Source organism: Prionailurus viverrinus, chromosome D4 (assembly GCF_022837055.1).
Source record: "Prionailurus viverrinus isolate Anna chromosome D4, UM_Priviv_1.0, whole genome shotgun sequence".
NCBI classification, from domain to species: domain Eukaryota; kingdom Metazoa; phylum Chordata; class Mammalia; order Carnivora; family Felidae; genus Prionailurus; species Prionailurus viverrinus.
Genome location: NC_062573.1, coordinates 30430705 through 30457427, shown reverse-complemented (window position 1 = coordinate 30457427; position 26723 = coordinate 30430705). Strand labels below are relative to the sequence as shown.

General features: G+C 50.9%; 4 protein-coding genes across 10 annotated transcripts; 2 read left to right on the top strand and 2 right to left on the bottom strand.

Moving 5' to 3' along the window:
• The first annotated feature begins 18 nt into the window (after positions 1-18).
• Positions 19-5131, top strand: CREB3 (cAMP responsive element binding protein 3). Its single transcript, XM_047830209.1, has 9 exons — positions 19-278; positions 394-541; positions 618-685; positions 783-872; positions 3038-3144; positions 3255-3323; positions 4186-4270; positions 4367-4451; positions 4531-5131. The coding sequence occupies exons 1-9, from the start codon at positions 186-188 to the stop codon at positions 4845-4847; spliced, it is 1062 nt and encodes a 353-aa protein (XP_047686165.1). The 5' UTR covers positions 19-185; the 3' UTR covers positions 4848-5131.
• On the bottom strand, positions 4995-17129 carry GBA2 (glucosylceramidase beta 2). Of its 6 annotated transcripts, none has more exons than XM_047830192.1 (18): positions 17050-17129; positions 15681-16265; positions 12264-12355; positions 11850-11965; positions 9526-9744; positions 9012-9251; positions 8677-8779; positions 8362-8515; positions 8149-8274; positions 7778-7950; positions 7436-7540; positions 7118-7225; positions 6864-7015; positions 6632-6738; positions 6342-6484; positions 6148-6263; positions 5856-6047; positions 4995-5577 (listed from the first exon to the last, which is right to left on the bottom strand). In XM_047830192.1, exons 1-18 carry the CDS (start codon positions 17094-17096, stop codon positions 5305-5307), a joined length of 3051 nt encoding a protein of 1016 aa, XP_047686148.1. In that variant the 5' UTR covers positions 17097-17129; the 3' UTR covers positions 4995-5304. The 6 variants fall into 6 exon arrangements, 4 of the variants coding, with proteins under 4 accessions (XP_047686148.1, XP_047686152.1, XP_047686150.1 ...); XM_047830196.1 differs by lacking the exon at positions 17050-17129 and adding an exon at positions 16928-17016; XR_007146333.1 differs by having other exon boundaries at positions 5435-5577; positions 5856-6076.
• On the top strand, positions 17082-26405 carry RGP1 (RGP1 homolog, RAB6A GEF complex partner 1). Of its 2 annotated transcripts, XM_047830205.1 has the most exons (8): positions 17082-17210; positions 17593-17729; positions 18467-18550; positions 18655-18804; positions 19079-19225; positions 19430-19557; positions 19769-19958; positions 20480-26405. In XM_047830205.1, exons 1-8 carry the CDS (start codon positions 17095-17097, stop codon positions 20701-20703), a joined length of 1176 nt encoding a protein of 391 aa, XP_047686161.1. In that variant the 5' UTR covers positions 17082-17094; the 3' UTR covers positions 20704-26405. The 2 variants fall into 2 exon arrangements, with proteins under 2 accessions (XP_047686161.1, XP_047686160.1); XM_047830204.1 differs by having other exon boundaries at positions 19079-19557.
• Positions 20931-21912, bottom strand: MSMP (microseminoprotein, prostate associated). The gene is made up of 3 exons (XM_047830221.1): positions 21783-21912; positions 21448-21556; positions 20931-21111 (listed from the first exon to the last, which is right to left on the bottom strand). Exons 1-3 carry the CDS (start codon positions 21910-21912, stop codon positions 20931-20933), a joined length of 420 nt encoding a protein of 139 aa, XP_047686177.1.
• Positions 26406-26723: the final 318 nt, after the last annotated feature.

Sequence of the window (26723 nt, the reverse complement as noted above, 5' to 3'; positions counted from 1 at the left end):
TTCCGCGTCAAAGGAAACTCCAAATCCCGAATGCCTCGGGGGTAGTCACGTCACTTCCGTTGTGTTGGAAGTTGGGGAGAATCGAGTCTTGGGGGCTGGTGTGGTTTGACAGAGACGGGTCCGGAGTTGTGGACAGGTGGAGGGGTGAGCTTTTGTGTTTTTGTCCATCCCCGTAGATATCCGGTATGGAGCTGGCATTGGACTTGGGTGACCAGGAGCTGCTGGACTTCCTGCTAGAAGAAAGCGGAGATTTGGGGGCAGAGCAGCCGCTTTCCGAGGTGGGTGGGAGCTGTGAGTCGGGTTGGCGCGGGGCGGGCGGGAGGTTGTGGGGAGGACGTCAATGAGGCAGGAGGTAGTGATAGGTCAAGACTTGTTCCTTTGAACCCTGTGCAGGCACTGAATGAATGGGAGGTAGAGGATTTCCTGATCTCCCTGCTGAGTCCCCCAACGTCGTTGAACGTTTTCAGCTCCTCTGATTCCTGTCTTGTCCACCATGATCACACCTACTCTCTCCCACAGCAACATGTCTCTATAGATGTAGGTGAGTCTGAAATAAATGAAGTTTAGGGGGAGGGGAGGATTCGTAGGCCTGGCTTTTTATATTTTCCCTTTTGCAGATGGTGGGAAGTATGGAAAAGAGGGGGCCCAGACGACTCCACTCCATGTGGAGGAGCCGGCGGAACAGGTACTTGACTTGATTTACCGGCGGGATTATGCCCACATTGCACATTCCTTTCTGACACCCCCTTGCAACTCTGCTACCCACCTCCTGGTAACCCCAGGGGGTTGCTAGGCTGATACTGACAGATGAGGAGAAGAGGCTGTTGGAGAAGGAGGGGCTTACTCTGCCTGGGACACTTCCTCTTACTAAGGTAAGACTCCCATTGGTGGAGTGAAGGCTGGAGGTGGGGGTTGTGAGTCCCAAGTAGGCTGGTTCTGTTAATTTTATATCAGGAAGGACTGAGATTAGAAAATTTAGCAAATTTGTTGGTAATAGGAGGCTGGAGCCTGTAGTTAATATGGTGGATGCAGAGTCACATCCTGGTTTTGTGAGGCTTTCACAAATTTTGGTGTTCTTTTTAAAAATTTTTTAAGTTAAAATATTTTTTTAACGTTTATCTTTTTGAGAGAGAGACAGGGTATGAGCAGGGGAGGGGCAGAGAGAGAGGGAGACACAGAATCTGAAGCAGGCTCCAGGCTCTGAGCTGTCAGCACAGAACGCGATGCAGGGCTTGAACTCATGAACCGTGAGATCATGACCTTGAAGTCAAACATCCAACTGACTGAGCCACACAGGTGCCCCTCTTTTTGTTAAAGTTTTTCAAAGTTTATTTTTGAGAGAGAGAGAGCGCGTGTGCTTGCTTGCTTGAGTGTGTGGGGGAGGGGCAGAGAGAGAGAGGGAGACCCAGAATCCCAAGCAGGCTTCTGGTTCCCAGCTGTTAGCACAGAGCCCACAAGATCATGACCTGCGCCATTTAACCAACTGAGCCATCCAGGCGCCCCCCCCCCTTTTTTTAAAGTTTATTTTGAGAGAGAAAAAAACAGCAGGGGAGGGGCAGAGCAAGGGGGTGACAGAGGATCTGAAGCAGGCTCTGTGCTGACAGCAGAGAGCCCGACATGGGGCTCTAACTCCTAAACCATGAGATCGTGACCTGAGCCTAAATCAGAAGCTTAACTGAGGGAGCCACCCAGCTGCTCTTTGGTGTTCTCTTTAACAGAGAAGAATTCAAAACCATCAGTGCAACATTAGTATAGGGACCTGGAAAGGACTGTACAAGCAAGGGGCCCTGACACTTGGATTTCACTGGCTTCAGGGTAACCCACTGATAGCTGAATGGCAGAATTAAGTTTTAGAATTCATCAAGAATTCCTCAAGGCTGGATGAAGTAGTATGGTGAGAATAATTGTAAAATCCCAAGTTTTAAGTTTTAAGTGATGAGGGTCAACTTTATAAGCACAGTACCATAGTACTATTGTGAAATCAACACTCATTGATAGAAAGGTTGGGTTTTAATTTCTTAAAAAATTTTTTTTAATTTATTTTTTGCGGGGGAGGGGAAGAGAGAAAGGGAGAAAGAAAATCCCAAGTAGGCTCCATGCTGTCAGTGCAGAGCCCATTTCGGAGCTCTGACTCACAAACTGTGAGATCATGACCTGAGCTGAAAACAAAGGTTGGATGTTTAAGTGATGGAGCCACCCAGCTTCCCTGAGAATTTTAATTTTTTTTTTTTTTTTTTAATTTTTTTTTCAACATTTATTTTTGGGACAGAGAGAGACAGAGCATGAACGGGGGAGGGGCAGAGAGAGAGGGAGACAGAATCGGAAACAGGCTCCAGGCTCTGAGCCATCAGCCCAGAGCCCGACGCGGGGCTCGAACTCACAGACCGCGAGATCGTGACCTGGCTGAAGTCGGACGCTTAACCGACTGCGCCACCCAGGCGCCCCGAGAATTTTAATTTCTTAAAAGTACAAGAAGAGTTACCAGTTTGAGATGACTAAGAGAGTGAGTGGGGTTTGAAGGCTCTATCAATGGAGGTGTTGCCTCTAGAAGGGCAGTGACCATCTTGCTCTCCTTTATACCCCCAGAGCACGTTTTAGTGTCTAGTTTTGAACCTATGTTTGACATATATTAAGAAGATGCAGTCCATCCTGAGGGAAGATGATGAGTTAAATTTTGCCCAGATTTTTTTTTTAACTCTGAAGAAACAGTAAATGCCTTAAAACAGTTAAAGACTGTTCATTCTCTCTGGTCTCGGAGGTAGATCCTAGGTAAGTCCAGTTGATAGAAACTATAGAGATAGATGTTGGCTTAGTATAAGAAAGATCTTTTTTTTAATTAATAAAATTGTTAAAAATTGTCTGGCTTGTGAGGGCGTTAACCCTAGGTCTTCAGAGGCATTCAGACAGAAGCCAAGTGCCTATTGGCCAGGGAAGCTGTAGAAGGGATTCCTGCATTGAAAAGACTGAACTTAGTTGCCTTCCAACTCTTTGGTCCAATGTTCCTCTGATGAGATCTCTTTTCCCTGTCTTCTCTTAGATGGAGGAACAAATTTTGACACGAGTGCGGAGGAAGATTAGAAACAAAAAGTCTGCTCAAGAGAGCCGCAGGAAGAAGCGGCTGTATATGGGAGGCTTAGAAAGCAGGTACAAAAGGGAGAGGGATCCAAGGGGTGGGAACAGAGGTAGTTGGAAGTGTTGGGGTTCAAAGATGGGGGGGATACAGTCCATGTCCTCATATCCTGTTATTCCCTCAGAGTCTTGAAATATACAGCCCAGAATCTGGAGCTACAGAACAAAGTACAGCTCCTGGAGGAACAGAATTCGTAAGCAACTCTCTAACATCAGTTCCTTCTTCCTCCCGTTTTATGCTGTTGTACTCTTTCCCTTGCTCCACACTGGATTTCTCACTGGGCAGTGCCCACATGCAAGGTCTGGTGCTTGCCCTTAAGTGGATGATTCCAAGCAGCTCATAGTAACAGGGAACAAATTCACAAGTAACTAAGGATAAGTATCCAAAAAGAGAGAGGAAGGAGTAAGAAAGACCCTGTGGGACAGATCACATTTGATAGTAGGTAAGATTCTGGGGTGGGGGTAGGGAGCATTCTAGGCAGAAAGAACACAGCATAGTTCAGTCTGGCTGGAACCTTAACATAGGAAGTTGAGCCAGAAGGTAGAGAACATAGAATGCCTGGTGAGGATTATGTGCATAGCTGATCAGTCAGTGTAGAACCACTGAATGTATCTGCAAAGGAGTTTAAGTCTGGGCAGGACGGAAAGGGGCTTATCTTTTGTCCAAAATCAAAATGTTCTTTTTTTTTTTTTTTTTTTTAGAGAGAGAGTGTGAGCAGGGGAGAGGGGCAGAGGGAGAGAATCTTAAGCAGGCTCCATGCTCAGTACGGAGCCTAACATGGGACTTGATCCCACAACCTTGGCATCATGACCTGAGCCGAAACCAAGAGCTGGACACCCAAACGAGCCACCTAGGTGCCCCAGAAAGGTGTTTAATGAGGAATTTCAGGCATTTTGTCCACAGAGAGGAAGAGGTCATTTGCAAAATAGGACAAAAAGCAAAAGGGACAATTTGGTGCAGATGGAGGAGTGGACTTAACAAGGAGGGTTTCATTGTATCTCAGGGTGCCCAGCCAGGGGCTGCTCATGGTCTCCCCCCACTCGCCCCCCTTCTAGGTCCCTTCTGGACCAGCTGAGGAGACTCCAGGCCATGGTGATTCAGATATCCAACAAAACCAGCAGCAGCAGCACCTGTGTCTTGGTGAGGATGGTGACGGCAGGAGAGATTCCTTTCTCAGCAGTAGCCATAGGGGTACAACCTAGAGCTCTTCTTCATTTTCTTTTTCCTGTTCTCCAGGTCCTACTTTTTTCCTTCTGTCTCCTCGTCCTACCTGCTATGTACTCCTCTGACACAAGGGGGAGCCTGCCAACTGAGCATGGAGGTGAGAGGCTGGAGGATGCCATTAAAGAAGGGCTGGGGGAAAGCCTGGCCTGCCCTTTTAAGAGTCTTTGTTTCCTTAGTGTTGTCCCGCCAGCTTCGTGCCCTCTCCAGCGAGGATCCTCACCAGCTGGAGCTGCCTGCCCTGCAGTCAGAGGTACCAAAGGACAGCTCAGACCAGGAGCTCCAGGCTCTCGGCAACTCTTGCTGTGTGCTGAGACAGATGCCTCAGGCTCCTGGTGCCGAGCCTGCCTTGACATTGCCACTTCCTGTCCCCTCCCCAAAGTCCCCCTGCTCAGGTCCAGTCCTTCCCCTGCCCGCAAACTTCACAAGAGAAGGGGGATGGCTCCCTACTCACAGCCCCACATCTGTTATCTTACAGGGCAGATATTCAGGCTAGATGTGAGGATATGGGGGGGGGGGGGGGGGGGCTAAGCCAGAGCCCAGAGTTCCTAGTCTGTGTCCAAATAAAAGGAATGGGAGAGGGCTAGCCTGAGCCCCCGTGTCCTGTCAGGAAGCCTGGGAGTTCAAACACATCACACTTCACTGGCTTTCTGGGTCTTTTATTTGTACCCATGTATGTCTGCCACCCCATGAATGGGCCTGGGGGAGTCAACTAACCTCCTCAATCATTTCATGCAGTGAGGGGATTGGGTGAGGGAAGAAATAAATAAGTGATTCTGACTCCTGGGTCACCCTCGACCCCTCTTTACTGGCGCGATTGGGTAGGGAGAAGGGTAGAGGCATGATTGTCTTGGTGGCTCAGGGCTGCAGGAGATTGGTGGGGTGAGGGGTGAAGAGGAAAGGCCAGGCTGGAGGCTGGGCTCTTAGAGCCTCTCTCCGACAGTTCAGAGGGCTCACTTTGGGTTTGCCATGGCTTCCTTTGGTCCAAGTTTAGGCCCTGTGCTTAGTCCTGTGCCCTGTTCGGCTATCGGCCTGGAGGCCTTTTTATGCTGCTGCTGCTGCAGGGCCAGCTGCATGGCCCAGATGCTCAGCGGCCGCATGTAGGCCAATGAGCGGAATACCCGCTGCTGGCAGTATGCTTCAGGGGTCTGGAAGGCCAGGCCCAGGCGCTCCCACACAGTTCGGTAGCAGCCTTCAGCTGTCTGGAAACCTTCCCAAGTCAGGCCCTGTAGGAAGAGATGTCAGTCACATTACTCGGCAATCCCTGAGTAGCCACTTAAGCTGGACAGATGGAGACAGTAGGGTCTCTCCCCTCAGGGAGTTCTCAGCTTGTGGTAGAAACAAACATGATCCGTAGGCAGAAGACTGAGGCAGGAAATGGAAGGCATGCCAGGGAAAAGGGAGAGGTCTTCCAGATGGGTCAGGCCCTACAGAGGTCTGATGGCTGATCAAGTTTGCCAGCCCAAGGTACAGATGGTAGAGAGATGGAAAGGGAGTGTATTACCTCCTGGATCATGGTGGCTGCCAACCCATAGACCACACCCACCCAGACTTCATCAGACTGGACACTGGATCTGTCAGGAACACCATGGGGCTGCATCCCATTCACAGCCCCCATGGCTCCTCCTGCAAAGGCCCGGACATTGAACTCGAAGATGGTTTGGAGAGCACAGACCACGTGAGGGGTAGGAAATACCTAGAGGGGTAAAGGCAGAGACAGGCTTCCTTAAATTTGCTTCCCACCTCCAGAAAAAAAACCAACTTCCTCTCTGGCTCCTCTTCCTAGTCTTTCTCACCTCAGTGTCTCCTTCTCCTAGACCACTGGCCCTCAGGAACCACTGGCCAGCACACTGGTCAGACATGATGCTACAGGACTGAGGTGGAGGGCTGCAATCATAGTTGTAATAGCGGCCTGGAGTACAGGAAGACAAAATAAGGCTCCTTGTGTCCCCATAGCTGCCTTAGGTCTCCTTAGGCTCATCCAACTCACCATTCCATAGTAGTCTCTCATAGGCTTCTTGACCTCGTCTAAGGATGGAAGAAAACTTATCCTGGACATCCTGTGCCCCACACAGGACAGCCATCTGAACCATCACAGCCACAGCTGCCAGCCATAGTCCTCCACAGTAAGCACTGATCAGGGACACAGATTTGGAGGTCAGACTGGCAGCTCCAGCCACTCCCATGCATAACAAGCAATGAGTCATTCTTCCTTGAGCCCACAATTCTTTGGTGCCCAGTTCCCCACCTCAGGTACCCTAGAAGTCCCTACTCTCCAACCTGGGACCTGTGGTGACCCATCCATCATAGGTCTGGTCTGCATAGCCTCCATTCTCAATGAGTCCATCTTGGTCCTTGTCAAACTTCATTTCAGACTCCATCACGGCCTAGAGAGGGACCAAGATACTGAAGACCTAAATGGATACTAAGGAGCGACACAATAGCCAGCTGGGTTCTCCCCAAACACCAGTCATGCCCTGGGCACACTGGCCACTGCCCATGCATGTCTTACCAGACATACAGGCCACATGTCTCTCAGGAAGCCCTGGTCACCCGTCAGGTAATAGTCTCGGTAAACCTGCAGCACAAACTTCAGGTTTAGGTCCTTCCAGTCAGCGGTATCGTGGACCACATACGCATTGACCCGGAGCCATGGCTCGTCATCTGTGGGAGGGGAGGAAACCTGACTGATTTGCATTGGTGGGTTGGGTAGAGGGTACAAAAGTTGAGGGAGGGAAGCAAACTCAGGGCTGGAGGAATTTTTACCTGGGTCCCCAATATCATGGGGGATGACGTTCCTCCTTTTCACAGGTGCCATTACCCCACTCATCAGGTATTGTCGCCGTGTCAGGTCCTCCCTGAGCGTGGCCAGAGCTGGCGGAGCAGACATACAATTGGGGGCGGGAGTAGTGAATGGGCAGACTTGAGGTGGGGCACAGAACTGTTTGTGACCCTAGAGGGGAACCAGTAAGCAGGATGTGGACATGTTGGGTAGAGAGGAGGAAGGAGACAATCTCAGGGACCAAAAAGATTCGTGGGTGTGGGGAGCTAAAAGGGCAGAAAGGGAACAAAAGGGACCCATACCCATGTCATACTGCAGGCTGAGCTCGAGTTTGGGCCAGAGCATGACGAGGGCGAACGAAGCATAAAAGTGGACGTCATATGTGTTGTACATGCGATATTCCTGGCCTGGAGGAAGGAGGGAGACACACTGTCTCCAGAATTCCTGCTTCCCCTCCAAGTCCCCTCCCTAGCTTGTCCTTGAGCTGGGGATGGGGCACTGTCATACTCCACACCCGCCACTTAAGCCCCTCATTCCAACCAATCCCCTGGGGGAGGCAAAACCCACCATCCTGCCTTCTGGCAGGGCACTAACTGGCCCCATGGATTCGGCCTGCTGTACTGCAGTCCACCACCAGCCTGTACCTTCAAGGTAGCCAAATCGACCATACTCCTGGAGGATGGGGCGGAGCTGACACATGCTTCCCACCAGCTCCTCTGGTAAGGAGTCTTCAGGAACCTCCAGCCATACTGTGCCTCCATCAGCCAGGAAGTATAGTTCATTGAACAGCGCAGATTTGTACCAGGCAGGCAAGGATCTGGGGAGTCAGGAGGAGGGAATGCTCTAATGAACGTGGACCTCCAAGGAAGGGAAGGATTTTGGAGTTCTGCAGAGTGGGGGGCACCAAGTGAATCCCAGCCCAACTCTGCTGACTGTGGTGGGTGGAGATTGAACCAAGGAGTCCCATTTGGAGTGTGAGTGCCCAGGAGAAGGGTAAGAGAGGCCCCATTCACACCTGTCGTCCAATACCGGGCTCTGCCAAGCTGAGATCTTCTCTTCCCAGTCTGTGTATCGGCACAATGCATAGTGGCTAAGGGTGGGAGCTGCATTACCATCGCGGCCAAAGAACCTTGTGTACCGTCTGGGATGGAAAGGGAAGGAATGAGAACTCAGGCTCCAGGTCAGAGCTCCAGCACCTTGGATCCCTGAATTCTTTTGATCCCTTCACCTGTAGTAGACCTGGCCCTTAGCTCCAAACATGATTCTGGGCATATCCCAAGCCAGCGAGAACTCCAGGCGGCACTGGCCTCGAGGTGGCAGCTTGCCCGTAACACACACAGCCCCAGCAATGCCTACTCCTTTCTGTGAGGGGGTGCTTCGGCCTGAGGGAAGCACAAGAGAAATTGGCATAGGCATCCTCTTCAGCCCCAAGGATCCCTAATATGGGAATAAGGCCTATTCATGACCAGGGCTCTCACCCCTCCTCCCAAGACAGGGACAACCTCTCTTCCCACCACCTCCCTATCAAACCCGCCCCCGTCACCAGCAGGGGAGTCCAGCTGTCCATCTTGAAGTAGGTCTTGCCACACCTGCTGCCCAGTGCTGTCAGGGTCAAAGGCTGTGATGTGGGTTACCGTGGTATCCGCCTGTTAGGGGGCCAAAGACTGAGGGGAAGCTCCACAAGTATGCTGGCTTTGGACTAACTCTCCAGTTCCCATTATAATTCCCACCTCCAAGTTCTAGAGGCTTAAGGGCTGTAGTGAGGATGGGATTCAGGAAATGAGGAAATGAAGAGACCCTGGCGGGATGGGGTGGGCTCAGGGGCCAGGCTGAGGGTAGGGGTTTGCGGACTAAGGTCTAGGGCGGGCTCTTCCATACCGTGAGTCGTGCAGCCACAGCCATCGTGTAGGGGTTTGGAAGAGTTGGATGATGCAGCAGCAGCCCCTGTACAGTCTCCCCATCACGCTCCAGATAGAAGGGCTCATTCCACAATCCCCCTGGGGCATCATCTCCACCCCCCAGTCCATTCCGCATGGAGAACATGATGGACACGTCCAGGGCTTCATCCCCTTCATTTTCCACATCCCACACAAAGACTCCTACAGGCAGGCTGCTGTCCTGGGAGCAAAAGATCAGACTCAGATGGTCCCAGTGTAGCGCCTCCTGGCCCCACTCCTCCGTACCAAGGACCTGGCTCAAATATTACTCCCTGCCCCCAGTAGACTCTCTTTTGTTTCCACTTGCATCTCCCCAGATTTCCAGCAGGCTGTCTTACCAACTGAGCGGAGATCCTGGAAAACCGGCATGATGTCTTTCACAGATCATGGAATTTCCAGCAAAGACAGATCTCAGGGAAGGGAGGGCAATGGAGGAAACATAGTGGGAGCCTCACCTGGTAGTCATGGGGCAAGATGGGTGTGATCTGGCGACAGGTAAGGGTGACATTCTGGCCAGGAAGCTGATAGACAGTCCAGGCTCGGGGATAGAGGGCGTGGTAGAATGCAAAGTACCCACACAGGCCCCAGTTCCAGCTGCGTAGGACACTTGGGCGCTCCACAGACAGGACTTGCTGGTACACAGTCGTCCCTTCCCGACGCAAGCACACTGTGAACTAAACCAAGAAGGCAGATAGGCTGGATGGGGTAACCACAGGCACCTCAAACTAGTCTCCCGTCCCCTTTCAGAGCCTGCAGTGGTTATCATTGCACCACAGCCTCACTCATCCCCCAGACCTCTCCCCCAGTGGTGAGTCACCACCAAGTCCTGCCTCCTCTCTTCTCCCAGGCTTCCTCTCCCTTCTTACTATGGTGGTCTTAGCACCCTCACCATTTCTGCTTTTATGCTCTGCCTCTTGCCATCTGGTATCAGAGGATCTTTCTTACAGGCAAATCAAGACATGTTAGTCTGTGCTTATATTTCAGTGACTCCCCAGGGCCTCAGGCTAAAGTCTAAATTCTTCTTCCTGGCTTTGAGGGCCCTTCTTGATCTGGCCTCTCCCTGCCTATCAGACTCATTACTGTTCAAGCACTTAATATTCTGGTCATATTGAATACTCACTGTTTCTTGAACACACTAACTACATTTCCTCCTCCATGCCTTTGCTCCTGCTCATTCTCCATCTGGTGAAACCTCTCATCCTTCAAGGCCTAGGTCAAATGCCATCTCCTCTCCGCAAGCAGTGAGTCATTCTCCTGTGTGTCCCCCTACCCCTCTAGTTTAGCATGTTATAATGGTTTTGTTTACATTCTGACTCCCTGACTGCTCTGTGGGTTTTTTGAAGGCAGGGCCCTCTCCAGGTCACTGAGGTCCCCCTCTCCAATTATGACTCCACATCAGAGACAGGCAGAGTTGGCACATGTAGGGAGAGCATGAGGAAAGTCTAGAGCAACGTCCCTTTTTTCTCAGCGTACTATCTATCCCTCTTATTTTGGTTCTTAGGTGGTCTCACAGTCTCCATTTTCTCAAAGTCCTATTGCCCTAAAAAAATTTAAGCTTTTGGAGTATATGGGCTATAAGGGGTTAATCTTTCTTCCCTTGCTTCAAAGTATGCCTGACAAATTTTAATGTATGTGTACAATAATTTGTACACAAATTATTGGCTAAGTGGCTAAGACTATGGGCTTTGAACCACAGTGAGAGCTGGTTCTGGATCCCAGAGCTTCCATTTACCAACCATGTGACCTTGGGCATGTTACTAAATCTCTTTGGATCTCAGTTTCCTTATCTATAAAATGGGTGTAATAATGGTTCTTACCTTGTAGGACTGTCTTTAAATATTAAATATCATACAAAATGCATAGCACAATCTCTAGTACATGTTAAGCATGCAATAATTACTTTAACTCGAGTCACGATTCCGGAAGGCACTTCCCCTCAGGATACCTAATGGATGAGCCAGAGAGGAAGCTTGGGGCATTGGGTAGGGTTGGTAAACCTGAACTAGGAAGGGCATTGCCATTAATTGGACTCAAGGTCTGCTAGTCATTTTTTCTTTGAAGATGAGCTGAAAGCTGGAAGCATCCCTCAGACAGGAAATGGGAATGTGGTGGACAACTGCACATATAAGGTTGCTGGAGAGAGATGATGAAAGGTAGACTAGATGCCTCTGGCAACTGAAGGTCCAGATGTGATGAAGGAACAGAGGGAAAAGAAATGAAGCTTCAGAAAAGGGTAAAAAGGAGATCTATGCCTGAGACAGGAGGGACTTCCCAGGCCCTCAGCCAGGGAGACCACCAGAGGAGTGATCACCAGCAGAGGAGCTGACCTCTAGCTGAAGGCTAGCCAATCAGGGTGAAGAGTAGGTACCCTACACATCTTTTTTCCCCGTGCATTTATAAACTTTTGGGTTTGTTTTCCCTTCTGGTACTACTGAATGTTCTTTTAACCAGGTTAAGGGATCTGGAAATTCCCCGCTCCCCCTGGCTGGGGACTGGCTGAGCTAGTGGAGCTGGGGCAGCAAAGTAGATAGGAGCCATTTACTAGAGAAATAGAGGGCATGAAGGTGCTGGGGCTGTTTACTCTTTTAAGAAACATGTGCTCTGGGAGTATCTCATTCCTAGTATATCCTAGCACAAGGGTGGGCACATGGGAAGCATCGTGAAAATACTTATTGGACTGAATCATGTGCACATCTAATTTCTACATCCTACACTGGCCAAGAGGCTTTTCCTGGTCTGGGGTACTGTCCTGGACTCTCCTTCACCTCCTGGTTCTTACTTGGTCAGCAATGACTGTCTGGTGCTGGTACATTCCAGGATTGAGCTGCCAACGACAGAACTGGCCTCTCCAACCTCGAGTGATAGTGCCTCCCCCGATGCCACCCAAAGGACAACCTAAAGATAGAATCAGGATGGTTAGTGGGACATGGGAAGAGGAAAAGAAGCCCATTCCTCACTTTCTAGACTATAAAGATGAGTTCCTCTAAAAACCCTGGGGATATCAGATCAACACACTGTATGCTTTAAACTTACACAGTGTTTTATGTCAAGTATAGCTCAGTAAAGCTGGAGGAAAAAAAACCCAGGGAAAGGGGCTGTGCAACTTGCAAAAACTGGACGCCTCTTGCCTAGCTCTGCAGTAGACCCAGAGGCTGGGCCCTCTCTGTGCAGAGCAGAGCTGGGGTAGACTCACCATAGATCTGTCTCAGGGGTACACAATTGATGAGGTCAATGAAAGGTGTTTTCTTCTCCACCTGGGTCTTCCGGTACCACCACTGCAAATACCTGAGGAGCAAGAGGCAGTGTGAGTGGAAGGGGCAGTGGGCGGTATCTCCTGGGCTGCAATCCCCTGCCTCTCTCTGGTCACCCAGTTGTAACTTCCAGTTACATGGCTGCCAAGGACCGTTCCCTTCACTTCCAAATCTCTTTTCCTTTTCACTTCTCTACAGTTCAAGGTCCCCTACTCTTCTCAGTCACCCCAGCTTACAGCGTGGGACTATCTTTGTTTCTCCTCTTTATTCTCCTCAGGAGCTTCTGACCATGCCTCACCTGTAACTCCACTACCACTGCTTGGCTTTAGTTCAGGAGCTTTGCCTGAGGTGCTGAGGGGGCCAGTTTTGTTTCCCTGACTACGCCCCCCCGCCCACCATGGGAACAGTCTGCTGTGATAACTTTCTTCTTCTTCTTCTTCTTTTTTTCTAGAGGGTGGGGAGGAGCAGAGAGAAAGGGGGAGAGAGAATCCCAAGCAGGCTCCACACTCAGCACAGAGCCCAACATGGGGCTGGATCCCACAACCCTGGGATCATGACCTGAGCCAAAACCAAGAGTTGGATGCTCAACCTATTGAGCCACCAAAGCACCCCACTTTCTTCTTTTTAAAGTGACTATTTTTCTTCCTGATTGTGAAAGATGAAAATTTGTACAGTATACTAGATGGAAGAGGAAAAAATCCCACCCATAGACAACCAGTGTTTACATTTTGGGGCATAACCTTTTAAGTCGTCTTTAAAACTTCAGCATTTAAATAGTAAGGTTTCTGAGGTTGCTCTCTCATAGTATCCTAGTAAAGCCTAAAAATCCCTACCTGGGGATTTCCTGGTCTTGTCATAGCTCTATATCCAATAAGCAAATGGTTTTGTTTGGGATTCAAGGCGCTGACATTGGTTTCAGCCTCTCTTCCAATCTTAAGTCCTACAGATTCCCATTCAGAGTGGGTCATCACTAAGCGACCCTTGTCCCACCAGACTCTCCCAATTCTATTCTCCTCCCTAGCCAGCCATTTTATACCTACTGTTCAAAGCACACCACTTGTAACTATGTAATTGGGTAAACAACTCCTCTAAGCCTCAGTTTCCTCATCTACAAAATGGGGTACCTCCTGCCCTGCCTATTTCATGGAATGGTTGAAAGAGCAAATAACATTATAAATAGGAAAGCCATAGGGTACCTGTGTCAGGTATTACTGTTACTTGCACATACGCTATCTGAACTCCCAATCAGATGCTGTCTTGTTCTTTCAGTGTTTCTCACACGAGTCTGACACACTTTTAAATTTCTTGGGGAAAGGGATAGTGACAAAGACTAGCTGATTATTACCACAGCTTTAAGCACAGGGCAGGGCACATGGTCTGCAGTCTGTAGATTATTTGCTGAACTTACCAGTGAATGTACAAACAGTGGGGCACTACACAGGTGAACATGAAGAGGAGCAAGGGGAGGAGAAATGTGATTAGAGAATAGGGAGGGTACATTCTGGGAGAAGGGGGAAGGGGGGGGAAGGAGGAAGACAAAGGATGAGATGATGGGAAAGCAGAAGGTCCTCTTTGCCAGCTTAGAGGGAACTGGACTTTGAAACTAGAGGCCATAAAGGAATGGAGAAGGGGGGGAGGTTATAGCAGGGATTAGGGCAGTGAGGGAGAAATGCAAGATCTGAAGGTAAGCCTAACAAAAGAGTATCTGGTGTAGAACAAGCACTCAGTAAACATGTATTGAATGAATGGACTCAGGCTGGAAGGGAGAGCAATCAAAACTGAGTCACCACAATGAGGCCAAGAGAACTCTGGCTTGCTGCAACTCCTGATCAGCAAACCTCCAGTTTGGTCTCCTCTTAGGGTTCATCTCTCATTCCCCTAATTTAGCAGCTGGCCATTCCTGACCCATTTGGCCTTCTCCCTTATTTCAGCCCCAATTTAAGAATTATCATTCACAATTAATTGTTCCTTGTTTCACCCCTGCTTTCTCCTCAGTGCAGGACCTCATCCCATTCCAAAAGCCCCATGACAATGATCTCCACCCTATCCTGGCATGTGGAGCCAAGGTTCAGGGGGCTGAACACAGCTTCAGGCCTCTGACTCAGCTCACACTTAGGGGCCGAGGGGCTAGGAGGCCTACCCGTTCTTGATCTCAGTGTCCTACCACATGCATCCCATTGTGCTTCTCTCAGTACTCTAGCCCTCAGATCTTATTTTGACCCAGAGCTCTGGGGGTCAGAGTTGGGCTGAGTCAGTTTCTGAAGTAACCTGGAGGGATGATTGTTCTTTAGTACAGGCCACCCACAGGAACTAGCAGAGGAGCCAGATACCCAGGCAGCGTCAGGCCCTTCCCACTGCTTAGGGCTGGGCTGGGGTAAGGTAAATGTGCTCCCAACCCAGCCCTACAGCACTGACTGAAAGGGAAGGGTCCCCTACTTTAGAGGCTGTTAGAGCTGGGTTTTCTAACCTTTATTCCGCCATCCCCAGCTGTGTTTACTTTGTGGATTGACTCAGAATGACCTAAGGGTGATGCTTTCTGTCCTCATATCCACCTGTTCCTGTTAATAGGTCTTGGCTTCTCATCACTAGCTTCTGAACTCAGTGGGGATCTGTAAGGATCTAAAGGAGTTCTACAGCTCAGGATAAGCTCGTGGGGTGTCTGCAACCCTTGGGGGAAGGGGTACCAGAGCAGGCCTTGGAAGACTATATTACTTAGAGCTCTAGGGACACTTATGGCAGTGCCTCTCTGGCCAGAGATCTCTGCTTTTTGTATCAGGGATTGTCTATCTCAGAATAAAGTGAACAGCACACCCCTCTCCTTAGGGTGAGAGCGGGCAGGCTGTCACCCACTCCCTAGAGCTAAAGCTTGAAAGAAACCAATGGGTGTTGGGACTGTAATGTGGTGTGCCTTTTAAATGAGGCAGACAGAACACCCCAGTTACTCAGGGGAATCAGGTTGAGAACTCGCCCCTTTGGAATAAGGAATAAAATAACATTGTGTCTGTACCATAGTAGACAGACTATCCTTTCCCGCCTTGCTACAAAGTATAGCAAATGCCAAAGGGAAGTCTTTGGAAAAGGAGTGAGATGGAGCCTAAATGGGAAAGGATGACTGCAGGCCCAAGATGTTCCTGCTCTTTCCTACTAGATAGACAAGTTTCTGGGAGGAAGGGGGTTGCAGAGATGTGACCCGGTCTCACCGGCGCTCCAAACCACAGGCTTAGAATATGTTGGGGGTAGGGGCCAACTGACTGGAACAAGGCACCCACCTGCTTTCTCACCCTTTCTCACCTCTGCTGGAAATCTTGTGCTGGAACAAAGTGAAACCTAAAGTACTCTAGGCAATGGGATCTACTCACCGCAAGCCCATGCCCAGATGCTTTATCAGGTTGCTCAGGGAGATGTTGTTGGCATTAAAGGGTTTCCTCTTCTCTGCAAACTCATGAGCCAGGCAGATGCGCCAGCCAAAGGGAGGCACCTGGTAGCCCTTAGCTTTGCCTTCATAAGAAGCCATCAGTTGCCCACAGTCCTGCGGATTGCTGCAGCCCGGCTCACTTAGGGGCCGATTGTCTTCAGGGCTGTCGCAGTCTGTAACCTGCCCAGCCTCAGTGCCTCCAGCATTATCAGGGCAATAAACCTGTGGGTCCCCTTTGGCACAGCTAGTCTGCTCCGAGGCTGGGACGCCGGTTCCCATGTTCTCAGGATCCTGGGTCCCCACGGCCTCGATGGTCCCGGGTCCCAAGTCTTTGGGTACAAAGTATCTCTCTAGGCAAGTCCAGATGCGGGCGGCGGTGGTTGTTAGGTGTCGTCTCGGAGGGCCAGGCGCTGGGGAAAGCCGAGGTGAGCTAGTGTTTCCGTGGAGCCTGGGAGCTGTTGCTGCAGCGGCGTTGGCGGCGACAGCAATAAAGCCGCCTCGGGCTCCCCCTCGGTCTTCTCTCTGGGTCCTGGGAGGGAAGGATCGGGTCTCGTCGTCATTGGGCCGCGGTGATTAGTTTGCCCAGCCAAAGGGCGACTGAGCCCGCGGAAAGGGGAGGAGCCCCGGGGGCCAGCCCGCAAGGAACCGCCCCCGGGACCGGCCTGGGAGCTTGCGGCCGCCTGAGCCCCGTCTCCGGGCCGTGGCGCCAGGCCCCACCCCGCCCTGGGTAGGGCGCCGGGTCCCGCCGGTTGGCGTCTGGGACAGCGCCTGCGCCCGGGTGCCAGCCTGTGGGAAGGTGACCCAAGGCGGCGGGACAACCCGAGCCCCTTCCGGTCCGATCAGCCGGGCGTTTCCGGTAGGAAGGCGCTCGGTGGGGAAGGGGGGCTGAAGGGAAGTCCCGCCTCTGCCGCGTACGCCGCCACGCACTTGGCCCGGTCGTGGAAAGGCGGGCAGGTGAGGGCCTCGGTGTGCCGAGACCGGGTATTCGACCGTGTGAGGTGCCCGGGCTAAGGGCACGAGATGACGGGCGGTCGTGGCGTTGGGCTGGGACCTGGAGCCTGGAGGGAGGTTGGGGAGGCTGGTTTGGGGGTTCCGGGAGGTAGGGGGACTAACTCGGTACTGAGAGGGGCGGGGGTCTGGAACCCAGAGAGACGTCCTCCCCCTGCTGGGTCAGCTGCCACCCGTACTTGCCATCCACTTTCCCGCACCCCAAAGCCAGGCGCTTCACTTAGACACCGTGCTGGTGGCCGCTGGTCTCCTCTGTCCTGGCCCCAAGGTTCTCCGCAGACGCCCCTCCCTGCCATGGTACTGACCTCTGACCCCCCTTGTTTCCTTTTAGATCTGATTCCGGAGCTGCCATGATTGAAGTGGTAGCAGAGCTGAGCCGAGGTCCTGTGTTTCTGGCGGGGGAGGCGCTGGAGTGTGTGGTGACAGTCACCAACCCCCTGCCCCCCACAGCCACTTCTGCATCCAGGTGGGGATGCAGATACTGAAGGAGGTGGTTGTTCTGGGAGGAAGCCTGGTTTCTATGGTGCTAAGCCAGAGCTCAGATTGCCCTGTAGCACACCACCACCTTCTGGCTCATTGCGCTCTCATTGTAGGAAAGGGCTGTTGAACTGAACGTGTGGTTGACAGAGCCCTCCACGCTCCCTTCTCCCCTTCCCCATTTCCATTTTACCCACAGTATTCTTCTTTTTAATGGATTCTCTTTGAGGTTCAGGATTCCCCGATCCCTAAGACAGCCACTTCACCATGTTGGTCTCCTCAGATGGTGTGGGGGGTGGGGGGGGGAGTTTGGGAGAGCATTTGTGAGGTCAGGAGCTCCCCTCTGATGCTTTCTTTTCTTCTTCCCATAGTGAGGCTTTGGCCTGGGCCAGTGCCCAAATCCACTGCCAGTTCCATGCCAGTGAGAGTCGAGTAGCACTACCTCCCCCTGACTCCAGTCAGCCAGACGTCCAGCCTGAGAGCCAGACTGTCTTTCTACCACACCGAGGTTAAAGATGGGCATTTGCCTTTGGAAGGGGGTGGAGTCATTGTCACCTGAGAGTGAATTTGTTAAGTTGTTCTAGTGGGTCCTTATAGTTTCTGTCATATTGGGAATGTTGGGGAATGTAATTGTTGTTTTGGGGGTATATGACTGTTTGTATCTTACAACAAGAAAATAAGGGTAGCTTACTTTGGGCTGCCCCCACTTGCTGTGCTAGTTTCACCTAGTACTAGACAGTGTGGGTCATTTTTTTTTTAATTTTTTTTAATTTTTTTTTTCAACGTTTATTTTTTAATTTTTGGGACAGAGAGAGACAGAGCATGAACGGGGGAGGGGCAGAGAGAGAGGGAGACACAGAATGGGAAACAGGCTCCAGTCTCTGAGCCATCAGCCCAGAGCCTGACGCGGGGCTCAAACTCACGGACCGCGAGATCATGACCTGGCTGAAGTCGGACGCTTAACCGACTGCGCCACCTAGGCGCCCCTTTAATTTTTTTTTTAATGTTTATTTGTTTTTGAGACAGAGACAGAGCATGAACGGGGGAGGGTCAGAGAGAGAGGGAGACACAGAATCTGAAACAGGCTCCAGGCTCTGAGCGGTCAGCACAGAGCCCGACGCGGGGCTCGAACTCACTAGCCATGAGATCATGATCTGAGCCGAAGTCCGATGCTTAACCGACTGAGCCACCCAGGCGCCCCTAGACAGTGGGTCATTAAATTGCAGTCTTTCTTGTCTCTTTCAGGTGAGAGGGGTCAGTGTATCCTTTCCACTCCACCAAAAATCCTTTTCTGTGATCTGAGGCTAGATCCTGGAGAGTCCAAATCATGTGAGTGCCTATCTCTTTCCCACCCCTGGATTGCCTTCTAAGGCTCCTGGAGGGAGGACTTCTCTGGCTGCCTCTGGCTGGCCTGACTACTACTTCCCAACCAGACTCCTACAGTGAAGTGCTGCCCATAGAGGGACCACCCTCCTTTCGGGGTCAGTCAGTCAAGTATGTCTACAAACTGACCATTGGCTGCCAGCGTGTCAACTCACCCATCACTTTACTCAGGGTCCCTCTGAGGGTTCTTGTGCTGACAGGTAAGTAAGGATTCCTGGAGGGAAGGGCTGGGGAAGAACCTCACCAAAGCAGAAATGATCTGTAGAGGGCCTGCGAGGGGGGCTGGAGGGAAGCTTCCTGGTCTTAGTAAAGGTGCAAGTTGGGGGGTGGGGGGCGGTTTCTGGAGACTAGGTTGAAATGTGTACCTGGGATGTGACTCCCCTTAACGTCAGCCGTCACAGGTTGGAGTCTAAAACCCTAACCTCTACTGTCTATTCCCTCCTAGCACTACCTTTCCATCTCTTCTCTCTGTAGGCCTTCAAGATATCCGGTTTCCCCAGGATGAGGCTGTAGCCCCATCTAGTCCATTCTTGGAGGAGGATGAAGGTGGGAAGAAGGATTCATGGCTAGCAGAGCTGGCTGGGGAGCGTCTCATGGCTGCCACATCCTGCCGCAGCCTCCGTGAGAATCCTTTCACAATTGCCCTCCCCCATACCCCCATATTATTACTGTCTCTGACAGATTTTTCTAATTGCCATATGCTTCTTGAGGATTCACTGATACTCATCCCACATTATAAAGAAAAACCCCACCTTGGCCTCTGGCTCCCAGCCCTTGGTACTCCCCAGTGTGGACTCCAGGCTCATAGTGTCCCATTCTTCCCAGATCTATACAATATCAGTGATGGCCGAGGAAAAGTTGGGACATTTGGCATCTTCAAATCTGTATACAGACTCGGCGAGGATGTGGTGGGGACCTTAAACTTAGGGGAAGGAACTGTAGCTTGTTTGCAGGTGAGAAGGAAAGGGGATTTTGGGGTGCTGGGCCTGGAGGGCTAGGGAGGAAGGAGGAAGGGCCTACATAAAGAGGGGTGGTATGTAGAAGTGAATAGTGTGGTCACCCAGGGTCCTTTTGGTAAAATAGCTTGAGATTGGGCTCAAGCCTCTCACCTAGAGTCCTTATTTTCAAGTGCCTGCTAGCAACCACTTCTCTTCTTGCTCCCAGTTTTCAGTAAGTTTACAGACTGAGGAACGTGTACAGCCTGAATACCAGAGGCGCCGCAGGACGGGGGGTATCCCCTCTGTCTCTCATGTGACTCATGCCCGGCACCAGGAGTCCTGCCTACATACAACCAGAACCAGCTTCTCCCTCCCCATCCCTCTCAGCTCTACCCCAGGCTTCTGCACAGCCATTGGTGAGACCCAGACCATCATCGGCGGCGGGGGCGGGGGGGGGGGGGGGCGGGGGGGGGGAGTAAAATGCTGTATTTAGGTAGAGTGTAATGGGTCCTGATTCCTAACAAACTCCTGGACATACCCACACCCAGCCTCCGACATGTAACACTTTCTCAGACATTCAGTCTGTTTCCTAGATGCACTAACTTCTAAATTCTTAAGAGCTTTACAGATGTCCTTCACTGCCTCTACCCACTGAGACCCTATGATGCACTGATCTCTGATTCCCCAGCGTGTTTACTTTAATCTACCAAGTCTTGACTGTTCCACACTTAGATTATTAGATGCTTGACCTTGCTATCCTGTTGACATGTTTCTGGTTAACACTGGATTTCTTTAGAGAAATCCCTGATCCTAGCTCTGTGACTTTTTCTCTTCTTCCTGAATACCACTTTTTCCCCCCATTTGCTAACCATATCCTGCATTGGTTTTTACTCCTGCCTTCTAATGCCTCCCCACCTTTATCTGTTTTTTTCCACAGTGTCCCTGAAGTGGAGATTGCATTTTGAATTTGTAACATCGCGAGAACCAGGGTTGGTGCTCCTACCTCCCTTGGAACAGCCTGAGCCTGTCACCTGGACAGGGCCTGAGCAAGTGCCCGTAGACACCTTCAGCTGGGACCTTCCAATCAAGGTGCTGCCCACAAGCCCTACCCTGGCCTCATATGCAGCCCCAGGCCCCAGCACCAGCACCATAACCATCTGAAACTGACTCACCACGACGCTATCTTTCTTCAGGATACTGAGAACTCAGCACCTGGACTCTATAGTAGGGCCCATTTTCCCCACCTGGGTCCAGTGGCATGGACAATGAGAGGCAGGCTTTTAGCTGTAGCATTAATTTATTTATTCAGAATAAATTGGCAGCTGCTAGTGGTTTCCCTGGAAGTGGCAGCAGCAGTGGGCACTTAGCGGAAGGGTGATCGATTGAGTTTAGTTGGAGTGGGGAGCAGGGGCCCCAGGGGCAGGGGTGTTGGCTGAGCCCCATTCGGGGTCAGGCCCTCCCCCTTTGCAGGGCAGCCGAGGGTCAGATTTTTGCACCAGGGAGAATTGACAGGTTCCTGCCTCCTGACGTACCTCACACCCCGCGGGGAAGTCGATGGGATGCTGAGACCTGGGGAAGCAAAGCATGGGAAAGGAGTCAGCATGGTGAAGGCCCCCTTTATCCCTGCCCTGCTTTCCTTCTCTGCCAGCATTCTTCCCATGTCTTTAGTGCCCTCTTGTTCCCTGTGACTAAGCCCTGGCCTGCCATATATGGATTTTTTCGTTTCATAGCAGAAATATTTTCTCTCCAGACCGCCCCCTACATCCCTCACTTCGTAGCCTGCAGCCTTCTCTCTTTCTCTCACTCTTGTTGGTACCTTCAGGTTCAGCCAGCCTCATACCTCTATTCTGTTCATTTTCCCACCACAACAGTCTGGTTATACCCTGGCAGTCTGTGGTCACTCACGTGTCACAGCAGCCCACACCGACGGGATGCAGACAGGTACAATGGAAACAGTCCTTGCGGAGCCAAGACTCACCGAGGCTAAAATATTTCCCTTCATAGTGGCAGGGGGCTAGGGAAGAACAGGAGATGTTAGTGTGTGTGGGAGTGGTAGTGGCAGACAAAAATCACTTGTGGTCTGCAGTGGGAGAAAGTAAGTACACATCACCTCCATATTTAGTCTCTCCAATTTCCGAGCTGGAGGGAGTCTGGGTTTTCTGTTAGAGGGTCATCTCTAAGCCCCCCTCATCCCAACTCCCTCTGTCCTCGGCCTTTCCAAATACCTCCCCCAGCTTTACCTTGAGCTTGAAAGTAGCACTTGCTGTGGACTCCTGGCTGCTGGAGGAGCAGAGATATCACCAAGCAGATGATCCCCCAGCTTCCCAGGACTCCCTTTGCCTGTCCAGACCAGAGCATCATTAGGGTCATTCCTGCAGCACAGCCCTCTCGATCCCTTCTTGGCCTCTGTTCCAGACTACTCTGGTCTTGTCTCTTTGGCTTTTCTTTGTTTTTCTCCTTGAGTCTTAGTTTCTGTCTTTCTCCCCTGGGCTCCTGTCTCACACCATCTCCTTGCCCTCTGCTCTCACAGGCTTGGGATGTTTATAAAGTGAGGACCCTGGCCCCCTGCTGAGCAGAGCTGGAAAAGCTGTAACTCTGTTTCCTGAGGTGAGGGCATGAAAACAAGAGGTCTAGCTTTAACAAGCTGTGAGAGCTGATTCATGCCCCGGCACAGCGAGGGGGAGGGAGGTGGCCATGGAAGGGGCACTGACTGGGCACTTCCCCAGCAAGGAGGTGGGAGGGGTAAGGGCCCCCAGGTGGTCCCCACATCTCTTCCCTGACCTGGAGAGGAGGAAGCATTCCCCCCCACCCCCAACACACACATACACACCAGGGGTGTGTGTGCTGGGATCCTTGCCTGGACCGGAGGGAGGCATTTCCTGGGGATGGCTAATCCTGCGCTCCAGCCAAACCCAGGAGCTGCAGTAGGGTGCGACAGCCAGAGGCTCCAGGAGAGCGAACCGACACCTGGAGTGGGGAATGTTTCTCTCAGACCCTAGGGCAGAGTCTCCCTGAAGTATGCTAGAGTTGTGGGTGCTCCTCCGAGATGAGGAGGTGGGTGTCTCTTTTGCACAAGCCTACTGGGGATGCGCTTTCCATTGCTCGGTACCCCCAAACATACGGCACATGCAAGATCTTCCCTTATCTGGGGACAGTTCTTTTAAAGAGGGACATCTCTAAATACTCTACTGGTATGAGTCACTCCGGTTTCACAGAGGTGCCCCCGTTTCCTCTAAGAACGAGAATTGAGGAGTCCTCGATGTCCTCTTTTGGGTTTCCTGCAGGCTCTGGAGAACCCCAAGATGGGTGATTAAGACTGTAGGTTATAGAGTCAGACTACTTGGATTCAGATCCTGATTCCACTTAAGAGCTGTGTGACCTTGGGCAAGCTACTTCAACTCTCTAGGCCCTTTTCCTTATCTTTAAATTGGGATAGTAATACTAACTCAGGGTTGTTGTGAGGCTTTAAATGAGATGATGCGTGTAATGCTTTTAGCACTGTCCCTGGCACATGAGCCTCAGGAAATGGTAGCTGCTGTGGTTGGTGCTAAAGCTCAGATAAAATGGGGAGACATTCCTTTGTTTGAATGGTATTGAGCAGCTCTGCACAGCTGAGGACTTCTGTCGGGGGCTGCTATCTCCTATCACAGACTTCTGCCCTTTGTGCATTCATGCTCCATGTCACCCTTACTACCTCTGGTTTGAGAAAAAAGTGTTGGGGGTAAACCCACTTTTCCTAGGTCAGTCAGTACCCTCACTTCTGCCCTGGGAGAAGGTGTCAGTTTCTCATCCTTCCAGGTAACATCGGGACCCCTGCTTTTCTCATTAGGATTTTGATCCATTTCTTCCCATCCCCGCTCATGTGAACTCTCAAGTTCTCCTATTTGACCACTCTAATGCCAGCCATCTCTTTGGTACTAATGACACCTTTCTTTCGCTTTGCCATACTGCAAAGACCTTTTTCTAGCTGTTCCTTTCCTGTCTGGAGGGCCACTTTGACCTTCTGTTTTTCCTTCTAAGTCTCCAGTCCATTTTACTGCAAGAGTCTCATTCCCTGCCACCCAGTGGATCAGATACAACTACTTCTGGCTGACCTTTTTAGAGGGCCACCCTGCCTCTCTCCTCTTCATTCAGAAACAACTTCGTCTGTCCACCTCAGACTCCCTATCTGTCCTCTTCCAAGTAATGGCTTAAGTGGATGGAGATGCCAACTATATGTACCACATGTTCACCCTAGTCAGGTCTGATACCTTTTCTATTTCAGAGGAGTGCCAAGAGAAAAAAGAAAATTCATGGTTGAAGCTGGGTGCCTTGATGTAGGCTGGTGTGTGGGAAACATGACCCTGGACTGCTCTCTTGGCTGGAGCAGGTGGATTAGGAGTCCTTTCTAGCACAAGGGCCCAGAAATCTTGTCAGTGGTCAGTAGCTCTGCCGCTACCTTTCTGGGGAAGGGGGGCCCTGCTGATACCCTGGAAATCTGGGGCACAGCCTTTTGCTCCTGCAACCTGGAGCCGACCCAGTAGGGGGCAGACACGACTGGGGAGCTAGGAAGCTTGAAGGTGGTGATGATGCCGGCAGGCAAAGGGGGCCCAGTAGGGATTGGTGTGTGTGTGAGGTAATGGGGACAGAAGTGGGGGCCACCTATAATGAAGAGGAGGTAGGCATATGGGCAGGAGTAGGGGGCTTCTTTCTAGAAAGAAAGCCGGGGGCTGAGTCGGGATCCTTCTCACAGAATTTGGGGGAGGGGGGCGTGTCGGAGAGGTGTTGGTTGAATCCACTTGCATTCCTTTTGGTGTGCACGTTCTTGTGTGCGTCTCTATAGCTGCTTGGGCCCCGAGGCCACGCTTGTGGTTGCTGTGTGTATGCTTATGTGTAGAAGAGGTCAGTGGTTAGGGCCCAACTCTGATTCCTGGGGCCGCGGCCGTTGGGAATGCCAGTTGCGGAGGGGGGGGGGGGGGGGGGGCGCGGCCAGTAGGGGGTGATTGGCGCGCGCGCGCTGGGACAGAAAAAACATCCGCCGGAGGCCCGGCCGGGCGGCGCTCCAGCAGTGCCCAGCAGGCAGGTGCGCGAGGCGAGGAAGTGAGCGCATTCCGGCCCCCCGGCCGCCGGCCCTCCGGTGAGTCACCGCCGACCCCTGCGGCCCGCTGCCGGATAGGAGGGACCGGCCGCAGAGGGGAGATTTGGGTGGCCGGAGCCCCTGAGGGTGGTGGTGGGGGGAACCCCTTCAGGGTTACCGTAGCGCTGGGGAGAGTAAAGGGAGGAAGGGTCCTGTGGGGTCGAGGTCCTGGTTTCACCCCAGGCGCGAAACCCCTAATAGACACTGAATACAGAGCCCGTGACTGAATGGAGGCAGGCAGGGAGCCTCCCTTGGGAGAATCTTGGGGCAGGGAGAAGGCCCCAGAGAGCTCGTGTGGGAAGGGAAAGGGGCCCTGGGCAAAACAGCAAGTGGGTGAGACTGTCTGGGGAGGGGAGGAGTGTGGGGCTGTGGAGTGAGAGCACGGTGGACTGGAGTGCTGGAGGATCACAGCGCCAGTGTAGGCCTTGGCGAGCCACAGCCTGTAGATGAAAGGAGACTTCGTATCAGGTAGGAAGGTGGAAATGGCCAGACCCCAGACATAAGGTCTGCCCAGAGGCCTGTGTGCTCGGAGAGTGGAAGGTAGGTTTAGGGGGTGGTGGGACTTAAGGTTAGGTAGGTACCCTGTAGCCAAGTCATTAAAGGCTTTGAATGCTGGGGTGAGGAATTTGGATTTGGCCTTGCAGGTGGCAATGACGGCCTCTGAGCAAGAAGAGTAGTGACTGACTTAAAGGCAAGGTTATCTGTGTGTAACATTACTGCCTCCCATTCCGTCTTTGCTGAAGAATTAGGCATGGATATGCTAATTTTTATAGTCATTTAACACTGTGTAACTGCATTTATCAAACGATTAAGTGTTGGATTTTTAAAAATAGTAAAGTTGAAAAATCTGATTCAATATTTGATTTAAAACCCAAAGTTGAGGCTATCAGGATTAGTTACATGGCATTATCGTGCTTTTGTGCCCCTTTTTCTCGCAGTGACCTGAGTGAATTCTGTTTCTAGTGCCTCAGTTTTGTATCAGCACAATCCTTCTAGTTTTCCCCTCCTTCATCTTATGGTCTTTATTTTTAACCTTAACTTTCTTCTGTGCAGCCATTTAAACTGCCCTATAACCCAAACCAAGTAAAACATTTCTTGGAGTGGGCACTGGGCTACAGTATACAAATAACCCAGCTTTACATATGTATTATATTATTATCTTCTGTGCACATGTATGTAACTGTGGAGTTTCTGTGTTTAGCCTGTGGCTGATAAAAAGAGAGAGAAAGCTAAATCTGTTTTATTCACAGTAGTATTTATATAACAGTACTTATTAGTCTGATTTCTAAAATCAACTCTATGATGGTATTTGTCTCAGAAACTGATGCTCATTCTATCATATCATGATCTTTATTTTATCTTGGGCTGAAGGCAATTCCAAGAATTAGGATTTTAATAATTTATTTTAAAGATCTTTAAATCCTACAGTTGCCTTTGGCCCCAAACAAGAAAATCTGGGTCAGTTAATTTAAAAAAAAGAAAATGATTTACTATATTGGGCCCTGCTGCTTTCTCCTGTGCTGTTTCAGTCCCAGCCCTACCTTATTCCCAGTGGCTTTTGCCTTCATTCCTTCTTTGCTCTGCGGGGCATCTTTAGAGGAAAACTTCACACCAACTTCCTCTACCATAAATTCTCTCCCTTCCTTCAATTCTACACTTCTCTTTGCCAATGTACACCACTACTTCTTCATTGATTTTTTTTTTTTTTTTAAACCTACAGCCCTTTCTGGCTCTTTTCCATCTTTAACACTCTCTTGTTGAAATCTTCTCTTTTTCCTCCTTTCTGTTTGGTAAGACTGTAGATTTTTAAAAGATTGGATTTTATTTATTATTTATTCTGCATGATCTGTCTTCCTTCCTCTTCTCTCACCTTTTTCTGATTTGGGGCTGTTTGTAAACCCTGTTATGCTTGCTTTAACCAATGCTTCAAACTTCCCGTTGTGATTAAGCATTCTTCCTCTAGGTACAGCAGAATACGCTTATGTTTCCACTCTTTTTCCTACAAGGAAAAAAGGTTTTCAAATTTACATCGACTTCAGCCTCTTCTTCCAACATTTTGCATCCA

Bases quoted from the DNA above. Each gene is read 5' to 3' on its own strand.
- CREB3 (XM_047830209.1), top strand. From the start codon at position 186: ATGGAGCTGGCATTGGACTTGGGTGACCAGGAGCTGCTGGACTTCCTG. The intron at 3,324-4,185 runs GTAAGCAACTCT...CCCCCCTTCTAG, and splicing joins CTCCTGGAGGAACAGAATTC to GTCCCTTCTGGACCAGCTGA. The intron at 4,452-4,530 runs GTGAGAGGCTGG...TTGTTTCCTTAG, and splicing joins CCTGCCAACTGAGCATGGAG to TGTTGTCCCGCCAGCTTCGT.
- RGP1 (XM_047830204.1), top strand. From the start codon at position 17,095: ATGATTGAAGTGGTAGCAGAGCTGAGCCGAGGTCCTGTGTTTCTGGCG. The intron at 17,730-18,466 runs GTTAAAGATGGG...TGTCTCTTTCAG, and splicing joins TGTCTTTCTACCACACCGAG to GTGAGAGGGGTCAGTGTATC. The intron at 18,805-19,078 runs GTAAGTAAGGAT...TTCTCTCTGTAG, and splicing joins GAGGGTTCTTGTGCTGACAG to GCCTTCAAGATATCCGGTTT.
- GBA2 (XM_047830192.1), bottom strand. From the start codon at position 17,096: ATGGCAGCTCCGGAATCAGATCTAAAAGGAAACAAGGGGGGTCAGAG. The intron at 9,745-11,849 runs GTAAGAACCAGG...TTCTTGGTTTAG, and splicing joins AGACAGTCATTGCTGACCAA to TTCACAGTGTGCTTGCGTCG. The intron at 9,252-9,525 runs GTGAGGCTCCCA...TTTTGCTCCCAG, and splicing joins TCTTGCCCCATGACTACCAG to GACAGCAGCCTGCCTGTAGG.
- MSMP (XM_047830221.1), bottom strand. From the start codon at position 21,912: ATGACCCTAATGATGCTCTGGTCTGGACAGGCAAAGGGAGTCCTGGGA. The intron at 21,557-21,782 runs GTAAAGCTGGGG...GTTCTTCCCTAG, and splicing joins GTGCTACTTTCAAGCTCAAG to CCCCCTGCCACTATGAAGGG. The intron at 21,112-21,447 runs GTGAGTGACCAC...TTGCTTCCCCAG, and splicing joins GGTGTGGGCTGCTGTGACAC to GTCTCAGCATCCCATCGACT.